We start from the raw sequence: 23,488 nt of genomic DNA, 5'->3' as shown, positions 1-23,488 counted from the left end.
CCCTGGGTTACGTTAGCAAGTTGATCACCAGTTAGACTAAATGTATCCAGATAATGGAAAGATATCCCTCGATATGATCGATATGATTTGGCATAAGATTAATTTTTATTATTTTAGTTATCTTAACTACATTTATCTAAACAGCAGTCACTTAATATATCAATGCTAATGGTAAGGCGGCCTCATCATCAAAAACACAATACTTGCTGCCTTGGCTCTGCAATCTAATGCTGGCCCTCCTTTCGTAAGGAGACCATATTGGGGTGTCCTGCTTCCAAGTTAAGCAGAAGGTCTGGTTGCCTCACAGAGTGTCGCCTTCTTCCCGTGCAGCACTGTTCTTCCAGATTGCTATTTCCTAGCTCTCAGCACAGACCAGTTCCACCTCCACTAGGCACGTAATTACTGTCACGAGCGCTGGTGCCAAGACTTGAAACAGCTGTGTGTTGAGTTGGAACACAACGCCAGTCGTAATGTTTAAGCGTGCATGTGAATGAAAACGAGAGAGAAGGAGAGAGAAGGAGAGAGAGCATGTGTTTAAAAGGAAACAAAGGGAGACCGGAGATCAAGAAGAAGCAGGAGAGTATGCTACATTTTCTGCATTTGGCTGCTTTGTGTCACCGAACTGCCCATGGTGTAGTTCCTGCTCAACTGCCTTTGAACGTGAGGGAAGTAAAACAGAAGTTTCCTCCCTGCTGATTAACGTTCCTTAACGCAGCACACCTAATTACGTGCTTAAGAAGTGGCTGAGGGATCCATATTGTGATTACTACTCGCTGCAAGGTGAATGTTAAAAGAGCCTACTGGAGTTTCTTACACAATAAAGGAAGCTGCCTCCAGTGAGCTGAGTTTATACTGTTGGTGTCTCTACGGCTTTGTCTCAACAGCAACCCCGTGACCTGCAAGAAGACAGAGGAAGCTAATTACCGAGTATAAAAGACCACAGACCGCACACTGACGCACATACAGTACGTTTGAGGAAGGTTTATTAAAGCGAGGAAAGCCTGGACTGTGTGCTGGCATTAACCAAGATTGTATATGTCATATAGTAACAGAAACAAGAGCGAGACTTTAACTTCTCTTAACAGATGCTTATTAATAGATGCAAACTTGTGGAAAAGCCAGCTCCGATATTGTCCTCGGTCAGAGAACGGCTGTGAAAGAAATAATGAGCGCAGTTATGAGACTGTGAGGGAGTAATCAATCATCATTGACTGTTGTGCTGCAGGGTGCAGAGGGGCCCTCACTTATTTGGCAGTGGATTGCCACTACTGTTCCAATTTCCTCCAAAGCCCACTTAATATTGAGACTCTTACATTTCAGGGCAAACAAAACAAAAAGTAATGGTGCTGTGCTGCACGCTCGGGAGCTCTAAAAAATCCATCATGTTAAAGAGACAGCTGCCTGTTCACACATCCACCAGAAACAAAGCTTTCATTTAAAGTCTTGTTTGTGACCATGCGATGCGTCTGTAACTAGGTCTGTTATTCACTTTCTTAGCTTAATTCTAGCAGAAAACAGCTAAAGTAAAGATTATTGTGTTTACCCACACAGGGTTTGGTGTGCACACTTAAACGCAGGATCCATTAGTTATATTCTAAAATATCCTCTCTCTGATCTGAAGGTGGAATAAGGCCATTCAGACCAGGGTGGAGTTTCTAAACTTCCTGGGTATGTCTAGTGTTTTGGGGAGGTGGGGAAACATCGTTACAGCACAGTATCTCGATATTTTGCGTAGCAATATTGTATCAATACAGGTAAACCAAATAAATTAACGCCATCCTGAGATAACGTTAGTTGAGCGAACTTATAAAATCCATCCAACAGCCGACACACACACACACACACACACACACACACACACACACACACACACACACACACACACACACACACACACACACACACACACACACACACACAAAGCAAACTGATGGCTCAGTCACATAAGTAAAAATAGGAATTGCAACTTGTGCTGGCTAAGTGTTTGCCCAGAGTGCTGCAACTACTTATGAAGGTAAAGCACTTGCACCCCTCTGCAAACAGTCACTGTCTGACTGCAATCACTCTCAGAGAGATTGTCATCTGATTTATGAATGTAGACATACCAACATGTTGCCATCAGTCTGAGTGAGTCTTTGTCAATGAGCACAACTTGAGGGGACTCGGCTCTAACGTCTGATCTAACGTCACAGAAAAGTGGGAAAACCTTTTGTTATTGGATAAAAGAGATACTGATAAAGTTTGACTTTGAGGACATAATTAGCTTTTTAAAAAAATGTGATGGATTGCAATATATGTTATTGCAACAGTCAGCATATTGCAAAATATTAAAAGTTGCGACAATATTGCATCGTGAGTGAACTATTGTGATAATATGGTTTCTAGCACGGGACCTAATTTTGGATTACTCCCAGTAAAGCCTCTTCTGTCCCCTTCCAGCTGTGCCTTTGCAGTGCGTCAAAACACAAATCCTTCCACTTAATTTTTATTTAAAGGAAGTGGACAAATTCACAGGGACTAGAGTGTGTGATGACTGATAATTGTGTTGGTGTGACACCGTGTCCCATGCCATAGTTCAGGTCATTTCTGCGGAACATTCTTCATCAGGTGCCTGAGCATGTTGCCATAGAAATCTGCATTGATGGTTTGAATTTTTGGTGACTTATCCAGTAAATGATAAAAAACCATACTTAACAAATCCCTAGCACGGTCGTGACCAGAGACCCAGCTCATCACAAGCAACAATCCTCCAAACAAAAGTTATGCAAGTTTAAAACAGAAGTATTTTGATGACTTTGCATGTCTGTGTTGAAATTACAGAAGAGAGCCGCTGTGCTAGAAGCAGTTCAGAGGTGCACGAGTGGCTGATTTTGAAAGGCAGATTGACAAGATTTTAAAAGAGATGCAGGTTTTGTATCAGCTGCTAGACAACCTGGTTAACCTGTATTATCCCAAACAAGCTGTTTCCTACAACACAGCCAGCTGCATGCTAAAAGCAATGAGATAGAGTGCATCTATCTCCATACTCACTGTAAACCAACTGTGAAAAATCTAAATCTCAGTGTCACATTAATAGCAACCCAGCACTATCCACTGGCTTTAATAAGGCTTTGATAAAGTATTCAGTTAAAAAGACACAGCCACCCTCATCAGTACAGACTTAGCTGGGAAATGCTGTCCTCGCTGTAAGGTCACTGGACTTGATTATTACCGTGAGCTTAAAGGAGCGTGAGCCTCTCGTCTGTTCCACCAAACTTCTGGGACTTCTGAGAGCCTCCCCATCACCGTGGACGTTCTGCCTTGTTAAACCTCCTAATTAGCGAGATTCCTCTCCTAATCACCATCCCTAATGGACTGTCCAGAACGATCGACAAACTGGGTTTCACTAGAGGAAGCCTGGGCCAAGTCGGCCATTTTTAGACTCAATTAACTGCGTGAGATTTTGTGAGACGGGGAGGAAAGTTTTTCTTTGTTTTGGGTTTTTTATGCATTTGGAAGAAGAGGGGGAAATAGACAATGGAGCGTGAAAAAGACACTGGCTGAGACAGACATGGAAGGAACAGCAGGTGTGCGACCTGCAAATTACAGGAATGTAATGCACAGTGTAATGTTTCATTTGGTGAGAGCTCTGGGGATTGTATGATAAAGGGGCACAGAGGTGATTAAGGCTGTGGATTTGTGTAATGATTTTCCTCCTTCAGTTACAGGGTGTGAGAGGATTACCACTGTTAGAATGGGTGCGAGAGTATGTGCATGCATATACTGTATGAATGTGTACAGAATGCTCCCACTAATAACCGAGACACAGTTTGTTGATACAGCACAGAAACTTAATCTCATTATCCCATACAATGACTGACTCGACTTTTAAGACAAACTGTACATGTGTAACCTTGGTTGCCATGGTGTGTGTCAGTGGTTACTGTGGCAACTGTAGAGTGACTTTCTTTTTGGTTATGTAACTGCTGCTCTAGCAGCATTTTCAGAGGCCCACATGAATTTCGTCAAAAAGGTGGTGAGGTCTTTTCCATCCATCTCCCCACTTCCTGACCAATTTTTACCACACTCCATCTCCATCTTTCATCATTCCGCCTCTCACAGCTCCATCTCACTTTCAACTTTCCAAATCACCCCCTCACCTTGTGCCCCTCTAACACCCTCATCTGTCTGCCACAGTGTATTTCTCAACCTCCCCTTCTAGTCCCCTTATCTGTCCACATCCCCCTTCTCTCTCATTCTCTCATCATATTTGCCATCCATCTTTTCTTCTCCCTGCTGTGCAGTGCTGTCCGATTCTACTTCCCTACTTTCTCTCTTCCCTCTCTCTTCCCTCTCGCTGACTCTCCACTGCTTCCTCATGCTCTGTTCCCCATCATAGGAATTGTTGTCGTGACTTAAATAGCTCTGGGGTTGCTTGCAGTGACGGCACAAGGCTGACAACGAGCTGCTCCCGGTGTGTGTGTATGTTTAAAATCCCCAAAACTGGGACAAAACAGTGTGCGGACAAGGTAGCAAAAACACACACTCACCTCTTCTCAAATATACCATCTGTTTAAGGCAGGGGTGCGCAATTCATTTTCCCAAGGGGCTACACGAGAAACTGGGACTGTTGTGGAGGATTGCACCAACAAACTGAACTGATGGTAAGGGCTAATACTGCAATTAGGCAATGAAACACTGGAACAGTCAACATTTTTTCACTATTTTATCAGCATTCACATTTTTCCAGCTAGCCACAGTCTATCCAAGCATGCAGTCACCTCCACAAAGAAATCACTCCCTGTCATAGACCTTTTCACTGAGGGCATTGCTGCCAGTTCCGCCGTAATCTCAAAAGTTTTAGTTAGTCCACAAACAAAGATGTGCATTACAGATATCACAGCTCTCATCCAGAGCCAAGTGTAAAAAGTCAAACTGGATCAGTTTATTTTTCAAATGAAGCTCCAGATTTCCCTCAGTGTTCCCAATCTGTCTTGTTAGGTTTCACCAACAGAGGCGTGCATTCCACCAAACAGTCTTTGATCCCCATCAGAGAGTGGCTTAATGTCACAAAGCTGCTCCATCCCTGGTTGAGCAAAGCGTGGTCAAAAGCTTCTTATACTTTTCACCTTTGAAAGCTAATTTCCCATTGTCTACACACCTTTGGTCAGGTACAACCAAAGGACTGAAACAGATCTGTGGGCTGTATAATGCCAGGGGCTGGTTTAAGAATTGGTGGTGAAAGACTTCAATTTCAGCTTTGCCTCATCTGACCCATCAAAAAATACATTGATCAACTGTAGTAAACCCAACCTGTTTTCTCTTTGCTTATACCAATGCTTTCACAGTCCCGAGGTCATCTGTTGTTTAACTTTTGGATTCCTGTGACCATTATTATTAAAGTCCTGCTGAACTTTGGTTTTGTGATATTTTAAAATTCAGACTCATTTTTGTTCTTGTGTTGTTTTGTGACATATTGAACTTCGGTTGCTGTTTTGATTTTATTTTTCTGCTTCCCCAGCGTTTCCATGTTGCGTTCCTTCGATCTCATTTATGTGTTTGTGTCCTTCACCCCGACTGTTTAGTGTCCAAATGTCGTCTGTCTTTTAATATTTCCCTGTTTTACTTTGTAGAATAATTTGTGGTGTCTGTGGTGTCTCCTTCTACTTTTCCTTTGTGCTAACTATTTTCACCTACTGTTGATGTCTTCATTTAGTCTTCCAAGTAAATATAGCCCTCTGGTTCTTCATTTCCCTGTCAGATTGTCTGCTATTTATTTTGGACTTTCCTTTCTCTGCTTTGTTTTACTTTGTCTGCCTTTGTGTTCTGGATTTGGGTCTCGTCTCCACCACAAATCTTGACAAAATCGACCAACATGATCATTTGACATGGAGCTCCTATAGTGTAAAGCCATGTTTTAAAGCCCCACAGTGTTAAGAATTTAAGTTTCCTTATCCGCTGCTGGTTTATGTTCTCTTTGTTTAAGTTTGTTTATGTTTAAGCCCATAAAACAACTCCGTGTACATGAGACATGCTAGTGCCTCTGTGAGGCTATGCATATTGAATGAAAATGCAAACATGATTGCTGAGATATTTAATATGGACCAGAGTTCAACCAATCCAGTGACCAACCAGAATTTCTATTCCAAGAGCCACACTCCTATGTTCACTAAAACCTGTTTATTAAGGTGAGGAAAACAGTCGTTATTTGCATAATTACGAAGAGCACTTTTCCGTAAAATTTATACCACTGGTTATTTTGTGTGTTTGTCTAAATTCTGTATGTGAGTAAATAGCAAACCAGTTGAAAACAGTCTTTTTAGTATTTTGGTTTTACTATTTACACTAGAAAGTTTAATTGATCACAAATCATTTGCAAATCTTTTGCTCACCACCTTCACTTAACTTTAATTACATAAGTAGTCTCTGTAACCACATGTGTCTTGCTTCTTCTTGCACTTTTTGTTCTTTTCCTGACCTCTTTCCTCTTCTGCCTTCCTGCTCTATCTTTCTTTGTCACTGCCTTTTCTCCTCCCTCTATCCTCTGTGTACCTGTGGGGTTTCACCAGCAGCTGTCATGCAGCAATGTGAGCATGAGGCAAAATGATCTATTGGCTTCCACACTGGAGCAATTAGCCAAAAGAAAATTTAAATGGAGAACACAGAACAACTTGAGGTTATGAAGAGGGTACGACAGAAGGTAAAAGATGCAGAGAAGAAGTAAGAAGGAAAGATGATTGAATTTTAGTTTAGCAGAGATTCAGGGTGCAGAGGAAAGATAAAGTAAACTTAGATAGTTTGTACTTTTTTAGAGGCAGTAAAGAAGGTGGACGTGTGCAGAAATGCAGGGAATAAGCAGATTGGGGTAAGAGGAAGGTGTGATGGAATTCCAAGGCTGGAGAGGAGATGAAGAGTAATTAGGTAGAGAGAGCCAAAAATGGTAGGAGGGACATCATGAAGAGTTGGAGGGCAGAGGAAGGAGAGAGCAAAGGTTGATAGTGGAGTAAAGTTGGAGTGATTGAGAAAGTGGAGGAGCAAGAAAAGGAAGTAAAAGTCTGAAATTTAGGAGGGTAAGAAAAGTATAAAGAAATTTAGTTGAAAAAACAGATTTATTTCATTATTTATTATTTTTTAAAGGTTGAAATTAGTTTTGTGGTGATTACAAACAAGTGTCCAGTTATTACAGTAGTAGATGCAAAATCTATTTGACTGTTTCCAAGTGTAGAATTTGTGATGTTCTTTCTTTTTTGAATTCTTGGTGATAATTAGTCTCTATTTTAATGTTCATGGGCTACTGCTCTTCCTTTTTCAAATGTTTGTTTTACTAATTGTATTACCATGATTATTTTTTGTGAAACATCTTGTAACATGTCTGTGAAGGTTCTCAGTCATCCAGGTCATCGTAGTCAAAGGAGCTTGCAAAGAAAAGCGTCTGGACTTCTTTAAGTTGCTTGAGGACGTTCTAAGGTCAAATGGTGGAGAGTCCCAGATATATACCTAGTGGGAGTAACCCCCCACAGAGGGACAAAAGGACCCCCTGATGATCCTCTAATCGCCTGAGCCAAGGTGTGAAACTGGGCGTGGGTCCCAATCAGCCAGAGTTTTGGGTGAGCTCATTGTGAAACCTGGCCCCACCTTATCATGCGAATTCCTGAGGTCAGCTAGCCCAGGATGTGAGTGGGCGTTAAGGCGTCTGGGAAGGGATCTCAAAACTGGATTATAGATGGCAGAGAGTTGGTGTCGTAAACCACCGCCTCTGTTCAAAGATGGTCGCTCACAGTGGACATAAATGGCTTCTTTCACTCCTCTTTCAAACCATCTGTCCTCTCTGTCCAAAATGTGAACATTGGCATCCTCGAAAGAGTGTCCTTTATCCTTAAGATGCAGATGGACTGCTGAGGCTTGTCCTGTGGAGGTGGCTCTTCTGTGTTGTGCCATGCGCTTGTGAAGTGGCTGTTTGGTCTCTCCAATGTAGAGGTCTGAGCATTCCTCGCTGCACTGTACAGCATACACCACATTGTTAAGTTTGTGTTTTGGCGTTTTGTCTTTCGGGTGAACCAGTTTCTGTCTGAGCGTGTTGCTGGGTCTGAAATACACTGGGATGTCATGCTTGGAGAAAACTCTCCTGAGTTTCTCTGATACACCGGCTACATAGGGGATGACAATGTTGTTGCGTCTGTCCTTCTTATCCTCCCTAGCTGGTGTCTGGTCTTCTTTTCTGTGCCTCTTTGCTGACTTTAAAGTCAGCACTCACATCCTGGGCCAGCTGACCTCAGGAATTCGCATGATAAGGTGGGGCCAGGTTTCACAATGAGCTCACCCGAAACTCTGGCTGATTGGGACCCACGCCCAGTTTCACACCTTGGCTCAGGCGATTAGAGGATCATCAGGGGGTCCTTTTGTCCCTCTGTGGGGGGTTACTCCCACTAGGTTTATATCTGGGACTCTCCACCATTTGACCTTAGAACTGAAGAAGCTTCTCGGATGAGAGGTGAAACGTCTTCAAGCAACTTAAAGAAGTCCAGACGCTTTTCTTTGCAAGCTCCTTTGACAACATCTTGTAACATTTTTTTGAAATGCACTATATAAATAAAGTTTCTAATAACCACAACAAAAACAACAAAAATAATAATATTTAGTAGTGGTGGTCGTACTAATGGTAGCACACTTTCATGTAAAGCACTCTATACACTGTACTTAATTACATTACACACAAATTCAAGTGTAAAAGTTAAAAACTGTGACTAAAGCTGTTCTCTTAGCTCCTGCATTTTTGCAAATATTTACAACTGCTGGACCCTCTCACCACACATCTATCTTCTACACAAAAACATGATGATCTAGTTGTTTGTTTGACCTTCCCTTTTTCTAGTGTATCCATTATAATAAGTAAAATTTTATTTCTATAGCACCTTTAAAGATAAACATCACACAAATGCTTCACAACAAAATGCCAGAGGATAAAAACAAAGGTTAAAAAGTCTAAAAATATGACTTTTTAGTTGTTTAGTCCATGGATTTCAAGCTTACAGGGAGATTTCCAGAGTCTGGGGCGCACTGTTGCAAAAGCTCTTGAGACTTAAAATCGATATATAACTGAATGTCATCTGCATAGCAGTGATAACAGATGTCCTTAAAGGTGCTCGCAGTGTGCTGAAGAAAGAGCAGAAATAACTGAAATAACCAAAATAATAAGGGCCCCTAAAATGAACCTTGTGGCACATCATAGGTAAGCAAAGTAAAAGAGGACTGGTACTAAACACTGGTACTAAAAGGCAGCCAGGGAAAAGAATGGTTCAGATAGATGTGATGCAAACCACTCTAAAGCAGCAGACCCAGCAATAAATAATAATTGATGACTAAGAAGTGTGCAGCTATATGCACTTACAACTTGGACCATTATGGGTAGCTTATTGGGCCACTTCTTATAGCCTAACTTGTTGGCGCCAAGATGGCGCCGCGTATGGATGCCCTGGTGCTTCAGTGCGTTACTTTTGTCTTGTTTTTGTGCATTTCTTCTGTGTCTGGGAACTCCTCTGGATACTCGTACACCAGAGAAGAGCTCCTTAACTGCAGGACTACAACGCCTGTGGATTTATTTCCAATATTTGTCGCATCTGCGGCAGATTTACTGCTGACTCTGATCAGGAAAGTGAGACGTCGAAAGAGAGGTAAGCGAGCCGGCGTACTCGTGCGTTTGAGGAAACGCGGACTGAGAACGGCCCTTCCTGGGATCTTCCTTTCTAATGTACGCTCACTCTGGAATAAGATAGATGAACTGGCCCTGATGAGAAGCATGAACAGTGACTTTGCCTCCTCCTGTGTCTTATGTTTTACGGAGTCGTGGCTCAGTGAGGACATCCCGGACTGCGCGCTCAAGCTGGAGGGCTTTCATCTGCTGCGCGCGGACCGGCAGGCCGCTCTCTCCGGTAAAACCAAAGGTGGAGGTGTCTGCTTCTACATCAATAGTGGCTGGTGCACAGATGTAACAGTGATTGCTCAGCACTGCTCTCCCTCTCTGGAATATCTTTTTATCCACTGCAAACCGTTTTATTCTCCGCGGGAGTTTGCTTCATTCATCCTGGCCGCTGTTTACATCCCGCCAGACGCGGATGCGCAAGCAGCTCAGTGCGCACTCGCAGAGCAGATTCTCCACACGGAGCGGACATACCCGGACTCTCTCATCATTGCTCTTGGGGACTTTAACAAAGCCAATCTGAGCCATGAGCTTCCGAAATACAAGCAGTATATTAAATGCCCGACCAGAGAGGAGAGGACATTGGACCACTGCTACAGCACGATCAGCGGGGCCTATCGCGCGGTGCCGCGCGCTTCACTCGGACTTTCTGATCACGTCATGATCCACCTAATCCCCGCGTACAGACAGAGGCTGAAGCTCTCCAAACCTGTCGTGAGGACCAAAAAACTGTGGAGCAACGAGGCTGTGGAGGAGCTTCGCACGTGTTTGGAGACCACAGACTGGGACACAATGAAGGCTGCTTCTAACAGCTTGGACGAGTTTACGGACACTGTCACCTCCTATATCCACTTCTGTGAGGACAGCATTGTGCCATCACGCACCAGGGTGAGTTATAACAATGACAAACCCTGGTTTACTCCTAAACTCAAAAAGCTGTGGCTGGAAAAGAGTAAGGCGTTCAGAAGCGGAGACAGGGACTGCTACAGAGAGGCCAAGTACAGGTTCACTAAGGAAGTGGACATTGCCAAACATCAGCACTCTGAGAAGATGCAGCAGCAGATCTCAGAGAATGACTCGGCCTCTGTGTGGAAAGGTTTTAGGAATATTACAAACTACAAGCCTAAAACCCCCCACTCCACTGATGACTTGCTCTTAGCCAACACCCTAAACGACTTCTACTGCCGTTTTGACGAGCCATCAGGCAGCCTTCACACCTCCAACGACCCCAACAATAGAGGCACTTTGGACACTCATTCCCCCACCTCTCCCCCCTCCATAGAGCCATCACCACCTTCAAACTGTTCACCTGCAACACCCGCCCCCTCACCCCACACAAAAGAGGATTTCACACCACCTCCTCCCACCACAACTCTTCATATTCATGAAGCAGATGTGAGGAAGCAGTTTAAGAGTCTGAATGCTCGAAAAGCTCCCGGCCCAGACGGTGTGTCTCCTGCCACCCTCAGACACTGTGCAAACGAGCTGGCCCCAGTGTTTTCTGGCATCTTCAACTCCTCACTGCAGGCATGTCATGTGCCTGCCTGCTTCAAGTCCTCTACCATAATCCCTGTCCCCAAGAAACCTAGGATCACTGGACTAAATGACTACAGACCCGTGGCTCTGACATCTGTGGTCATGAAGTCATTTGAGCGCCTAGTTCTCTCCCATCTCAAGACCCTCACGGCCCCCCTCCTGGACCCCCTGCAGTTTGCATATAGAGCCAACAGGTCTGTAGACGACGCCATCAACATGGCCCTACACTTCATCCTGCAGCATCTGGACTCCCCAGGAACCTACGCCAGGATCCTGTTTGTGGACTTCAGCTCTGCCTTCAACACCATCCTTCCAGACCATCTCCGAGGCAAGCTTTCCCAGATGAATGTGCCTGATCCCATCTGCCGGTGGATCACTGACTTCCTGACGGACAGGAAGCAGCACGTGAGGCTGGGGAAGAATGTCTCGGACTCCCGGACCATCAGCACCGGCTCCCCTCAGGGCTGTGTTCTTTCTCCTCTGCTCTTCTCCCTGTACACCAACTGCTGCACCTCCACCCACCAGTCTGTCAAGCTAATCAAGTTCGCAGATGACACCACCGTCATTGGGCTCATCTCTGACGGGGATGAGTCTGCCTACAGGAGGGAGGTTGTACGTCTGGTGTCTTGGTGCAGCCACAACAACCTGGTGCTGAATGCCCAGAAGACAGTGGAGATTATTGTGGACTTCAGGAAGCACACAGCCCCACTCCCCCCCATCATCCTGACTGACACCCCCATCACCTCTGTGGACTCATTCCGCTTCCTGGGTACCACCATCACCCAGGACCTGAAGTGGGAGCCCACCATCACCTCCGTCATCAAGAAAGCCCAGCAGAGGATGTACTTCCTGAGGCAGCTGAAGAAATTCAACCTGCCAACACGGACGATGATGCAATTCTACACTGCAATCATCGAGTCCATCCTCACCTCCTCCATCACCGTGTGGTACGCTGGAGCCACTATCAGGGACAAACAGAGACTGCAGCGTGTTGTGCGCTCTGCTGAGAAGGTGATTGGCTGCAGACTCCCATCTCTGCAGGACCTGTACACCTCCAGGACACTGCGGCGTGCAGCCCAGATCTCAGCTGACCCTTCTCACCCTGGACACAGTCTGTTTGACCTGCTCCCCTCAGGCAGGAGGCTCCGGTCCATTCGCACCAGAACCTCTCGCCACAAGAACAGTTTCTTCCCCTCTGCTGTTGGACACATGAACAATAACCACATGACTGTCCCCGCCACTAACACATGACCCTACGCTGTGTCACTGCATCATTTCATGTCTGGCACTGATCACCACCTGCACTCATGTATATATCTTTCTACGTAGCACTCATAATTCTTATTCTCATGTATATATGTTTGGCACTGATCACCACCTGCACTCATGTATATATCTTTCTACGTAGCACTCATAATTCTTATTCTCATGTATATATCTCATGTATATCTCATGCACATATCTTTCTTTCTACATAGCACTTTAATTCTTATTGTCTGCACTGAAGCACCGCAGCAATTTCCTAATGTTGTAAACCTCAACATCTGGCAATAAACCCATTCTGATTCTGATTCTGATTCTGATTCTGGTATGACTGCTCTTATGTGTTCAAAATAGCAAGTGTAAGTTTGAAGTATGTGTTCTGAGACACAATTATAAGGTGTTTTTAGTCCAGGTCCTTTCTATAGATAACCCAATAGGTTAGGTTAGGTGCATGTCAGAAGTCAGACACAGTCAGACCAGAAATTAACTGGTCGTTAACCTACTAGTTGCATACTGCAAAGCACATGTGAAGTTCAGTTGCACCCATGGAAAAATAGCCCAGGTGATTTTCTGGTGAATTCACAGTGATGAGTGAGTGTCATGTGTCCTGCTTCTCGAACACCAGGCAGCTGCCTAGACAAAACCAAATAGAGAATTTCCAGTAGTGAGAATTTGTCTGAAGCTATTCCCTGCTGTGAGCTGCATGTGAGAAGAAAACTTCATTGCCCTGACCTGATTTTGTTGTGCGAAAGCAACTATAGGCTAAATATAGTTCTTAACATATTGAATTTAACACAGGGCATGAAAGGAGAGTAGAGTTTAATGTACATGCTTAGCTTAATGTTTGCTTTGTTCTAGAGTATGTTCATATTATGTGTTTGATCCTGAGGGGAGGGGAGACAAGGTCATGCCAGGTAAAACAAGTTACCTAAGATGACCTTGTCTCCCCACCATGTGACGCAGTACAAGTATACTGTATGTGCAGACAATATATTGCATACCTGTCAATTCTAAGCAAACAAATTAATCTGCTGGCAAACACAGTAGAGTTTTTTGTCAACACCAACCTCCTGTGCTCTGAGAGCTGCCACGAGATAGGCTGCGGGCCTTTCCTCAGGACTCACGAGTCTCAATCTCCAACAGTCTTGACTGCCTCCCTTTTTCATACCCTCAGCCTCAGGGGCCTCACGCCTGACAGCCAGTCCCAGTGCTAAGACCCACTCTGACCATCTGTCTGGGCCATTCAGGCCAAATACTGCTGCTGACGTAGACACGTTCATATGTGTTTTTCTTTTTCACATATTGGGATCACTGTCAATTAGACTTTTCTGTATGCTAATGAATCCAAAACATTGTTACATTTTGTTTTCCTAGTCATGCTTACCACAGCTCTTGGTAAAAAACCAAAACATTTCAATTTTTCTGTCAATGCAAATGAATTATGCAAGTTTTTGTAAATTACTTGTTTTCCTGTATTGGTATTCAAATAGCCAGAAAGTATTTTAAGACAGATTAAAGAATAGATTATACTCTGTTTTGGACACAGACGACTAGAGACATGATGGTCATATAGTCATTGCTATTATTCTTTGAACTCTTTATTCTTTGAATTTACATCAAACAGACCCAAGCAGACTTGTGGACTTGGAAAGGCTAAAGACTATTTTTGTTTTTATTGGTTATTACAGTTCAAATTGCCACCAAAACTACACTCACCAGCTACTTCATTAGGTACATCTATTCAACTACTTGGAAAGTTCACATATCTAATCAGCCAATCACACAGCAGCAACTCAGTGTATTTAGGCATGGTAAAGAGAACCTGCTGGAGTTCAAACCAAGAATTAGAATGAGGAAGAAAGTTGATTTATGCAACTTTCAACGTGGGATTGTGCTTTGTAGCACATTCGATCAGAACTTGGCATAAACACCATTAAACCGTGGGTAAAACCTAGTACTAGTAAGGTGTAGCTAATAAAGAGGCTAGTGAGTGTCCAAAACAGTTTCCTGTTACTGTTCTGTTTTCCCACATCTTAGCCAATATTAAACAATAAGTAATAGCGATGATGGAAATAGTACTAAAGCTTTAATAAGCAAATGTGTTTCTGTTATTAAATAACCTAAAAGCATCGGGTATAATGACATTTATATTTTTTTTATAGTGAGCACTGTCAGAGTGCTGAAGCAACTATTGATTTCTTGATGGGATTCGAGAAAAGGAACAAGCTGCTCGTTCCTCTTGTGTCACATACAAGATTTTTGTTCCCTGTAGTTGAATTCCCAGTTCAGATCTAAGGTGTCTGCTTTCAACAAACCCTGACATAAAACATAAAACTATTAATTACCTGGAATGAAGAAAAAAAAGATTTACTGATGCAGAAAATTGATTTTTGCAATGAAACATAATTGAACAAGTCACTTTGCAGGATGTGTCAGCCAGTGATTATAAACAAGCTCGTGTCACTTTGTGGGTTTGTGTTTGGTGTATCGAGTAAAGTGCTTGCAGCTCATTTATTTGCTCTGATTATACAAATGTCTCAAAATTTGTGTGGGTTCTGTATAATTTCTCAATACCAAATGAAGCCATGCATGTATCTGTATTCTTACTTCATCGTGTAATTCATGGACAAGGATTTGCTGGTTTGACTGCTTATCAAATTACAGCAGTGGACACGCAAATACATAGACCTATAGACACTCACGCACTATAGAAACCGTCAAAGCAGCATAGTCAACTGTCGTGTATAATGGGCATTGTACTGTAAACAGTAGCTGTCTGTCAGCACAGCTCAGCATCATTCTGCACAATCCTGCCACTGTGGGTGTTTGTTTGCACACATGGGTGTATGTTTGTGTGCCTTAATAGATGGATTCAGGTAGAAACAGCTGGTCCACTTCAACTGGGTATTTAGAGTTAGACACAAATGGGCTAATTAATTGTGATAGACTTCAGCACAGTGATTCTTTTTTTCACTGTCATCACGTCACGTCTCCCTTAGTGATCCCCTTCTCCAGATTTTTCTCTCACTCTTTACCAAAATTTCTCCTGAGCCCATGGCCTATCTTTAACACGACTCTCACTAAGAGTATTACAAATGAGAAATCAGTGTTTATTAAAGCCAGGGACTTTCAAGGAGTTTCATAGGCATATTTCTTTCTACACAGAAATCACTAATTTATTTAGTTAAATAACCTTTATTTTACCCATACAGGCCTTTATGTGTCTAAGCTAAAAAAACAACAAAACAAAACCCCCATCCTATCAGAATGAGTTTTTCTGTGTTAAAATATCACTGCAGTGGCTAAGTGAGAGCAAGTCATTGAAACAGCTAGAGAGGCACTCCTTGACCAGTTGAAAACGATTCCATTTATACTGTTTGAAGTTTCAGAAGTTGGTGGTGATAAAAGCATTTTGGTGTCCCAGTGCTGGCAGTACAGTTTCCACAGATGAGCAGGCCAAATTTCTGTTCATAATGTTCAGCTTTCCAGAAAAAAAGAAATGATGATAGCTAGTTTCTCATTTCAATATGGATGAGATGGCAGTGTGCAATATGAAAGATGTCTCATATTAGGCATTTGGGCCGGTAAAAAAAATAATAAATTGACACCCATTTGCGGTTTTCCTTCTGGCTTTCTGAAGCATGCTGGCATCTGTTAGCAAATTTGGGGTTTGTACACAGACTGTATAAAAAAGACAGCCATACCCACCGTGATGTCATCCACTGGCTTCTGGGCTGCACATTCTGACATCCTTGATGTTAGTGTCTTGACCATTTCCATGTTAGCTTTGGAAACTATGTGGACAAAAGTATGAAGCCACACCTCTTAATTTTTCAGAACAGGTGCAATCGGCCTTTGCAAGCTTTCATTCTAAAGAGCTCACTGAATTTGAGCATGATACTGTAATAGGATGCCAGTGTTGACACTTTGTGTGTGAAATTTGATTATTTGTCAAATTTGTTCCATGTTAACTGTAAGCTGTGTTGTTTTTAAGAATCAGCAACTCTGCCACATAAAATTACAGTGTGGATTCGCTGAGTTCTGAGGTGCATAGTGCATAAAGGTCTGCAACGCTAAGTAACTGCAGAGATCCAAACCTCCTCTGCCATTAACATCAGCACAGAGACTGTGCACTGGAAGCTTCATGGCATGAGTTTCGATGGCCAAACGATTCCTGTAGCCATAAAATGTAGAAGGCCAAGTACTTTTGTCCATATAGCACATAGATGAGAGGATAGAGCACCAAATTATCAGCTAATGCTACCAACCATGGCTAGTAAGCTGCACCCATAAACTGTACTAGTGTACATAGATATCTGCTAAACAGTGCAAAGTAACAGACTCATCAAAGAGCAGAATTTCATTCACAAAAAAACTGAAGCACAAATTTCCTTGTCAGTCATTTTTCAGATAATTCCATTAAAATACTTCAGGAGGCCCCCAAAGGTACAAGCAGTTTTAGAAATAAATTAATTGTCAGGACCCAAAGCAGTCAGTGCAACCACACCCCTAATTATAGGCTTTAACCAAATGGATGAGTTATTTAAAACAAAAAAAGTTCACTAAATTGTACTGTTGTTATAAAACGGGGAAGAATAAAGGCCAAACTGCTTTTTGTACCAGCCTGTAAACATGCTTTTAATACTCTTGAATTCGTCGTAGGAATCTGTTGGGACAGGAATGAGCTTCAAGTGGCCATTAGAGACACTTTTGCATTGGCCTCATTTTTCAGCAATAAAGGCTGTCTCTTAGTTTCCTTAGTGCTTTGGTTCATCAATGGGTTTTTTTCAGACATACAGAACTACTGTTTTCTGTGAAAATGCTCTTAAAACCAATTGTACACTACTACCCAAGCACCAAGGTAAAGAGGAGAAAAAGAAGAAATGTTAGTAACAATGGTGAATTTAGATGGTGTATTTTTTTGGTTGCTAGGAGATTGGTTCTGGGACCTGAAGGGCCTCTTGAAGCAGCAAAATAAAGAAGAATTAAAATGAAATTTGCTCTTAGAGTTCTGTTTTATATCTGTTTTCGGTCACTGGCCAAATGTAACAGTTTACTCCTTTTCTTTGGAAAGGAGCTATGAATTGAACTAAGCTATCCTGAGCTCTCCATTTATTTCTCCTTTTTAGCAGAAACCTCATAAAAGGCATTCATTATTTCCAGGTAAATAGAAAAAAAGAAACAAAACAAAATTCTACCATAACCTTGATAATAGTCTTTTCTATCTTTTCTTTCTCTTGCAGACAGCAACTTCATCCTGGCCAATGCTCAGGTGTCGAAGGGGTTTCCCATTGTGTACTGCTCCGATGGCTTCTGTGAGCTCACAGGCTTCTCTCGGGCAGAGGTCATGCAGAAGAGCTGCGCCTGTAAGTTCCTGTATGGTCCTGAGACAAGCGAAAGCATCATCCTCAGCATCGACGAGGCTTTGGAGGAGCGCAAAGAGTTTAAGGATGAGATCATGTTCTACAAAAAGACAGGTCAGTCAAATGTCACTTTCCTAGCTGTAGTATTTGAGTTGCATGCTCAATTATTGTTGGCTCCCTTCATTTATCATTTGTTTTCAGCTCATGCCGAGTCGCTTCACAACGCAGTGCAGAGTCTGAGCCTTTATTTACCATTTGCCAATTAGGTTGTGGAATCATAGATGGTAGGCAGGCTCAGAAAGCTATTAGATACTGCACCATGGGGTACTTTGTCTTTCAGATTTCCACGAATGGATGGCAGTTGTGTGTGGCTATTTCTGAGGAAGGTCAATTTTACCTGGCGTAGATGGGCCAGTCGATAGATGAAGCAATGGCAGAAGGCATGGATGTATTACTTCTTTTATTGAGCCATTCTCATTAAATGGTGATTAAACAAAGCCACCAGTCGGGAATGTCCTACAGTTATTATTTAATTCTGAGACATATTAAACTTTAATAGCTGTCTGCTAGTGACTCCTTAACCCCGTCTCCTTCAATTAAACCGAGACCAGAAACTAGCTGTGGTGCAGTATGGTTCGGTGTGTGATTCGCTGATTAGCGAGCCGGCCAATGAACAAAATGGAGTCAAAATAATGAGATCGTCAGGGTGCCAGCAGATACACACTTGCTGTGATACAAACTGAGATGGTGCTATGTACCCCTGCATTTAAGAGTTTTTGTTATTTCTTATTGTTTGGGGTTTGTTTTTTTTAACAGATCCAGTTGTGAATCTACAAAATAATTAGAAAAACACGTTTCCACCCAGACAGCCAAATGTTGTATTTTTTAGTGAATACCTCAGCAGTTCCTCTGTCACAATCCAGGAGGAAAGTTATTCATTTTATCAGTTTAGTGTCTCTCTTTCACTTCACATTAGGGCTCATTCGTGAGTTTCCAACTGAGCCTTCAACATGACACATTTGATAAAGTCTGTGGAAACAAAAGAAATCTGTTCTTGTGCAACTGGGCAAAGTCTCTTCCTTGATAATCTGACTGGATTGCTTTATTTTTCACTTTCGGTTGTGGAGATTTCTGTTTTGTTTTGTCCAAACAGATCAGTGGTGAGCAATGAACCTGCCTCGACATTATTTTCTGTTGGCACGGAGATGGAGCCTGCAACAGCTGCTAGAACCGCAAGTTCCAGCAGCTGTTAATGTTTTTAAATTGATCAAATGAGCTTGTCACTTTACGAGCTGTTGTTTCTAAACATTGATTCAAACAAACAGTGTTGGTTCAATGTCTCTAAAGCTGCCATCAATTTACACAGCACTGGGCTCAGCCAGTCTATACTGTAGATGAGGTTACAGCTGAGAGGACCATCATATTACTTTCAATTCAATTCAGTTCCATTTTTTTTTTATAGTGCCAATTCATGACAACTCCTCAAGACACTATATTGAAAGATAAAGACCCAACAATAGTAGAAAGAAATGGTACGGCTCTGTGAGCAAGGACTTGGTGACAGTGGGAAGGAAAAACTCATTTTTAACAGGAAGAAACCGCGAGTAGAACCAGACTCCACCAACACTGGTTGGGTGTGAGAGGAAAGACAGAAAAATATTATAAATAACCAAATTATTGGATGCTAAATCATTATTTTCCATCTTGGTTTTACCGCACACATTTCTTCATCTCCAGAAGAGTAAAAGTCAGCAGTAGAAGTCCAACTTCTCCTTTGACTGATGTTGTACTACCTACATGTTCTGTCACATCTCGAGTCCTGCCCAGAAGGTTATTGTAGTTGGTTAAAAGTAAACTAAAGACTAAAACGAGGTTTGAAAAAAGATTTTAATTAACCAAAAAGAGCTTTTTTTTCTACTTGCTTCCACTAGCTTCCACTTAGGATATGAGTGGAATATTCACCAGTGATGCTCCACCAGTCACAAAAATCTTAAAAACCTGGACAGCTGCAGGAGCCCAAAAGGATATCGACTCAAAACTCACAACATTCATCAAATTCACATCAAAATCAATTAGGCAATACACAGCAGAATCAACCACAGAGGAGATTCTAAAGGCTTCCCGTGTAGATGGGTTGCTAATATAAAAGTCCAATTAGTATCTAGTCATGGGGTAATTGATGTTCCTGCACCCGTGCGTTTGGCAATAAGTAGAACTCAGGTGTGACTGCCTTACTACCTGCTTTGTTTTTTTTTTCACTGCTGTTTATAATAAAGTTTGCATGCACATGCAACATATTTACTGCACTTTAGTGCACGCCTAATAGAGGATGTTCAAAACACACAAATCTGTCTGATATTGCAGAGGACTTAGAAATTGAGAGATCTGCAAACACCATTGTGTGAACTGATCAAAAGCTGTTTGTGATTACGCTGTTTTGACAGCAGCTGTGAAGATGATTTGCCATGCTGCATGCTCTCTCAAAACGAGTAAAACAGAGATGGTGATTCGTGCACATGTCAGATTTTTTAGCATGTTTGCATGTGTTTATTTTTGATTGGCTTTTAAAGCAAATTCAGCAGGTCGTGCAGGGTATACACAGCTTTGCTAATAGCATCACAGATGTGATTTTCTACCCGCATCTTTGTTGTCTTTGCCACCATCTCCTTTTCTTTTCACTCAGCCCTTTTGTTACATTTCATCTCTCTCTCTTTCTCTCATGGCAATGCCATTTGTTTCAGTCCCGGTCTTATTACCATCTCCACATTGTTCTTTTGGCACCGCTTTTTCTATGTCTCTGTTCCTTATCTTGCTGCTTCCTCCCCTGCCTCAGCCTTTTTGTGTTGCCTCATCCCTCTCGTTTTCGTCTGTCACAGCAGCGTCCCGAAAGTAAACGCGGCTGATTGACTCAGTTTGTCCTCCGTCTGTCTGCCTGAGAAAAGCCAACGCTGCATGATCGCAATCAAGAAGGCTCTTTCTCTCACTGTGTACTTGATAGTGCTGCCTTGTCTTGCAGGCAGACAGATATTCGCACGTACACACGGGGAGACGAAAAATACTGAGATTTAGTTATCATGAGGTGAGGGGGATTTAGTGAGTGGGAGAGATGGGAGGGAACTCCATGGGAAATCCCTCTTGATCAACAACTCATTTCTAATTACTGAGCAGAAAAGCAGTAAAGGTAGAGCAAAGATCTCTACTGTCACAGTGACATTGTGTGCTAAAAAAAAGACGAATCCTTTTAAAGAACTAAAATGTTCACCTACCTACCTACATTAGGTTTATTTAAATATTGTCCTTATTATTTACTGCCAGCCATGCACAATCCCCCAGCTTGATGTGGATTAGGTATAATTTGATGTGATTAAATAATTAACATAAAGAAGACTTCCAGACGGTCCTTAAGGAACACAAACTCGCTTTTAGATACAGCCCTGACTTGATCACTTTTTAAGCTGATGGAGTAAACTCATAAGCAGACAACTGCACATATGCAGATCCAGAGGACACGAAACACGATTTAGTTTCATTTCAAATTTTCAGTCCATCCAAGCCCAATATTTGCTCTTCTTCTCAATCTGCTGTAGTCTCATCAAAATTCTGTGAAAAACATCTGTCCCTTAGCTACTGAATGCTCCACTGTGCTCACTAGCATGCTCCTAATTGTTTGCTGTTCGGTGCTCGGCAGGCAGCGTACAGTGGCTTTTAATGAGAGCTGTAAAAACAGTCCCAAAGTTTTGATCTGTGGAACCAAAACAATGAACTAAAAAGAAATGTTCCACAAAGTTGAGGCAGACGGCAGGCTGGAGATAATTCCACAGTATGCATTTTGTTAACTTTTTGGCTCATCTACAGTACATACAAAAGGATACAATGTGGTCTACTTGTATTTTCTGGATGCACAAATCTGTCTCCTATGACACTTTCCTTTGGTAAATCAATCGTTTAACAAGTGCACAATAACCACAACGAGCACACTCATTCTGATCAGAAACACTGCCCACAATCTATTTAGCAGGAGATGGGACCTCAGAGATGGGTTCATCTCTTGCTGTGCCTGGAGAAAAGTGGCTTGATCTATTTAAAGTCTCTGCTTCCCCCGAGGGGCATCCAGCTGTAGACAGGCTCACTAATAAGTCAAAATCTTTGGAACTGTTGCTTTTGCATAAACACACCGGTATACGCACAAACTGTAAATCTTGTGTGTGTTTTCCCCTTTCAGCTGTGTTGTTCTGGTGCCTGCTGGACATTGTGCCAATTAAGAACGAAAAAGGCGACGTGGTGCTCTTTCTGGCTTCATTTAAGGACATCACTGACACTAAAGTCAAAGCCATCCAAGAAGACAAGAGGGAAGGTCTGTATGTGCATTTATGTACAGGAAGTTATGTCCTCTAAAGAGAGGTGACCAGAATCCCCAAATATTTAATCTTCATTTTGCATGTGGATTTTTATAATGTAAGCAGCCACAGCTTATCCATCGGATTCAATAGTTAAACTGGTGTTTCATGATGTAGACAAAAACAATCCCCTTAAGCTGTTGCATAAAATATGTGTTGAAGCTGAGTGTATTGGGAGTAGTAAGGTCCCCTTATACTGTTATTCATCTTTCTTTACTGCATACTGTACAAGTTAGGTTTGTGGGGCAAAAGGTTGTAGTGCAAACTAAAGACCAAGAGTTAATATAACATCCATCCATCCATTCAATTCAGCGTCAGGGAGCTAGAGCCTATCCCAGCGGTCAAATTATAATTGCAAGTTTACCACAGAGAACGCACACAAGCATGAGGAAGAACATACAAACCCTAAAAAGGTCCCACATGTCCAGTGGATTCAAATACAAGACCTTGCTGTGAGGCAACAGTGCTAACCACTGTATCAGTCCCTGTCTTTAAATAAATTATGTATAAAGCCTTTACTTGCATTTCAAGACAATAGATCGGTTTTTGTTTTTATTTTTTTAATCTAAAACCAGTCTTTGTTCAGGTGCTTTGGTCAGGATTAGCATGTTCTGTCTGATAGGGAATTTAAAAATGAACTTCAATCAATGTTTCCAGCTTTTGTGATTTTCATCAATACATAAAGAAGCTAAGCTAAAGCCAGAGTCAATGTGTGTGAATCTATGTGCTTGTGAAGTAAGCAAACTCACGTTTCTCATCTCAGACCTTCCTCTTCTGGATTTGCCTAATTACTCTGTAAATAAGGCGGAACTGGAAGCAGAAAGCAAAGTTATTTTTGCCCATATAATGAAATGCTTTTCATAGAAAAGGAAAGAGGCTGATGCTGCATGCCTCTGACACAGACAAACAGCACAGTATAATGGGTTTGAGACCCACTATTAATCATGTGTGTCTTCCTGTGAACTAAGGCAAATGGTAAATGGACTGGTTCTTACATAGTGCTTTTCTACTAGACCTGAGCACTCAAAGTGCTTTATAAAAATTGTCTGAGTCACCCATTCATATAAGCACTTTTTTCTATGGTTAATGGCTCTCCAACAGTCACACCCATTCACACTCCCATGGATGATTTGGAGATCAACTTAGGCCATCTAGTATTTTTACCAAAGGATATTTGGCATGCAGACTGGATCGAACCACTGATCTTCCGTTTAGTGATGACCTGAACTTTATGCTTTAACCAAAAACCCAAA

The 23,488-nt window shown here is 42.2% G+C and overlaps 1 protein-coding gene across 1 annotated transcript in view; it reads left to right on the top strand.

Moving 5' to 3' along the window:
- Window positions 1–23,488, top strand: part of kcnh8 (potassium voltage-gated channel, subfamily H (eag-related), member 8) — a 60,444-nt gene that overhangs the window by 6,000 nt on the left and 30,956 nt on the right. The window contains exons 2-3 of the mRNA XM_085346908.1: window positions 17,719–17,952; window positions 22,061–22,192. Of these exons, the coding sequence (XP_085203034.1) occupies window positions 17,719–17,952; window positions 22,061–22,192 (366 nt within the window). The remainder of the gene's footprint in view (window positions 1–17,718; window positions 17,953–22,060; window positions 22,193–23,488) is intronic.

Source organism: Diplotaxodon limnothrissa, linkage group LG22 (genome assembly GCF_057381915.1).
Source record: "Diplotaxodon limnothrissa isolate DT_005_m linkage group LG22, D_limnothrissa_male_GT1.1, whole genome shotgun sequence".
NCBI lineage: Eukaryota > Metazoa > Chordata > Actinopteri > Cichliformes > Cichlidae > Diplotaxodon > Diplotaxodon limnothrissa.
The sequence above is the reverse complement of the archived record's forward strand: the minus strand, read 5'-3'. Positions and strand labels throughout refer to the sequence as shown.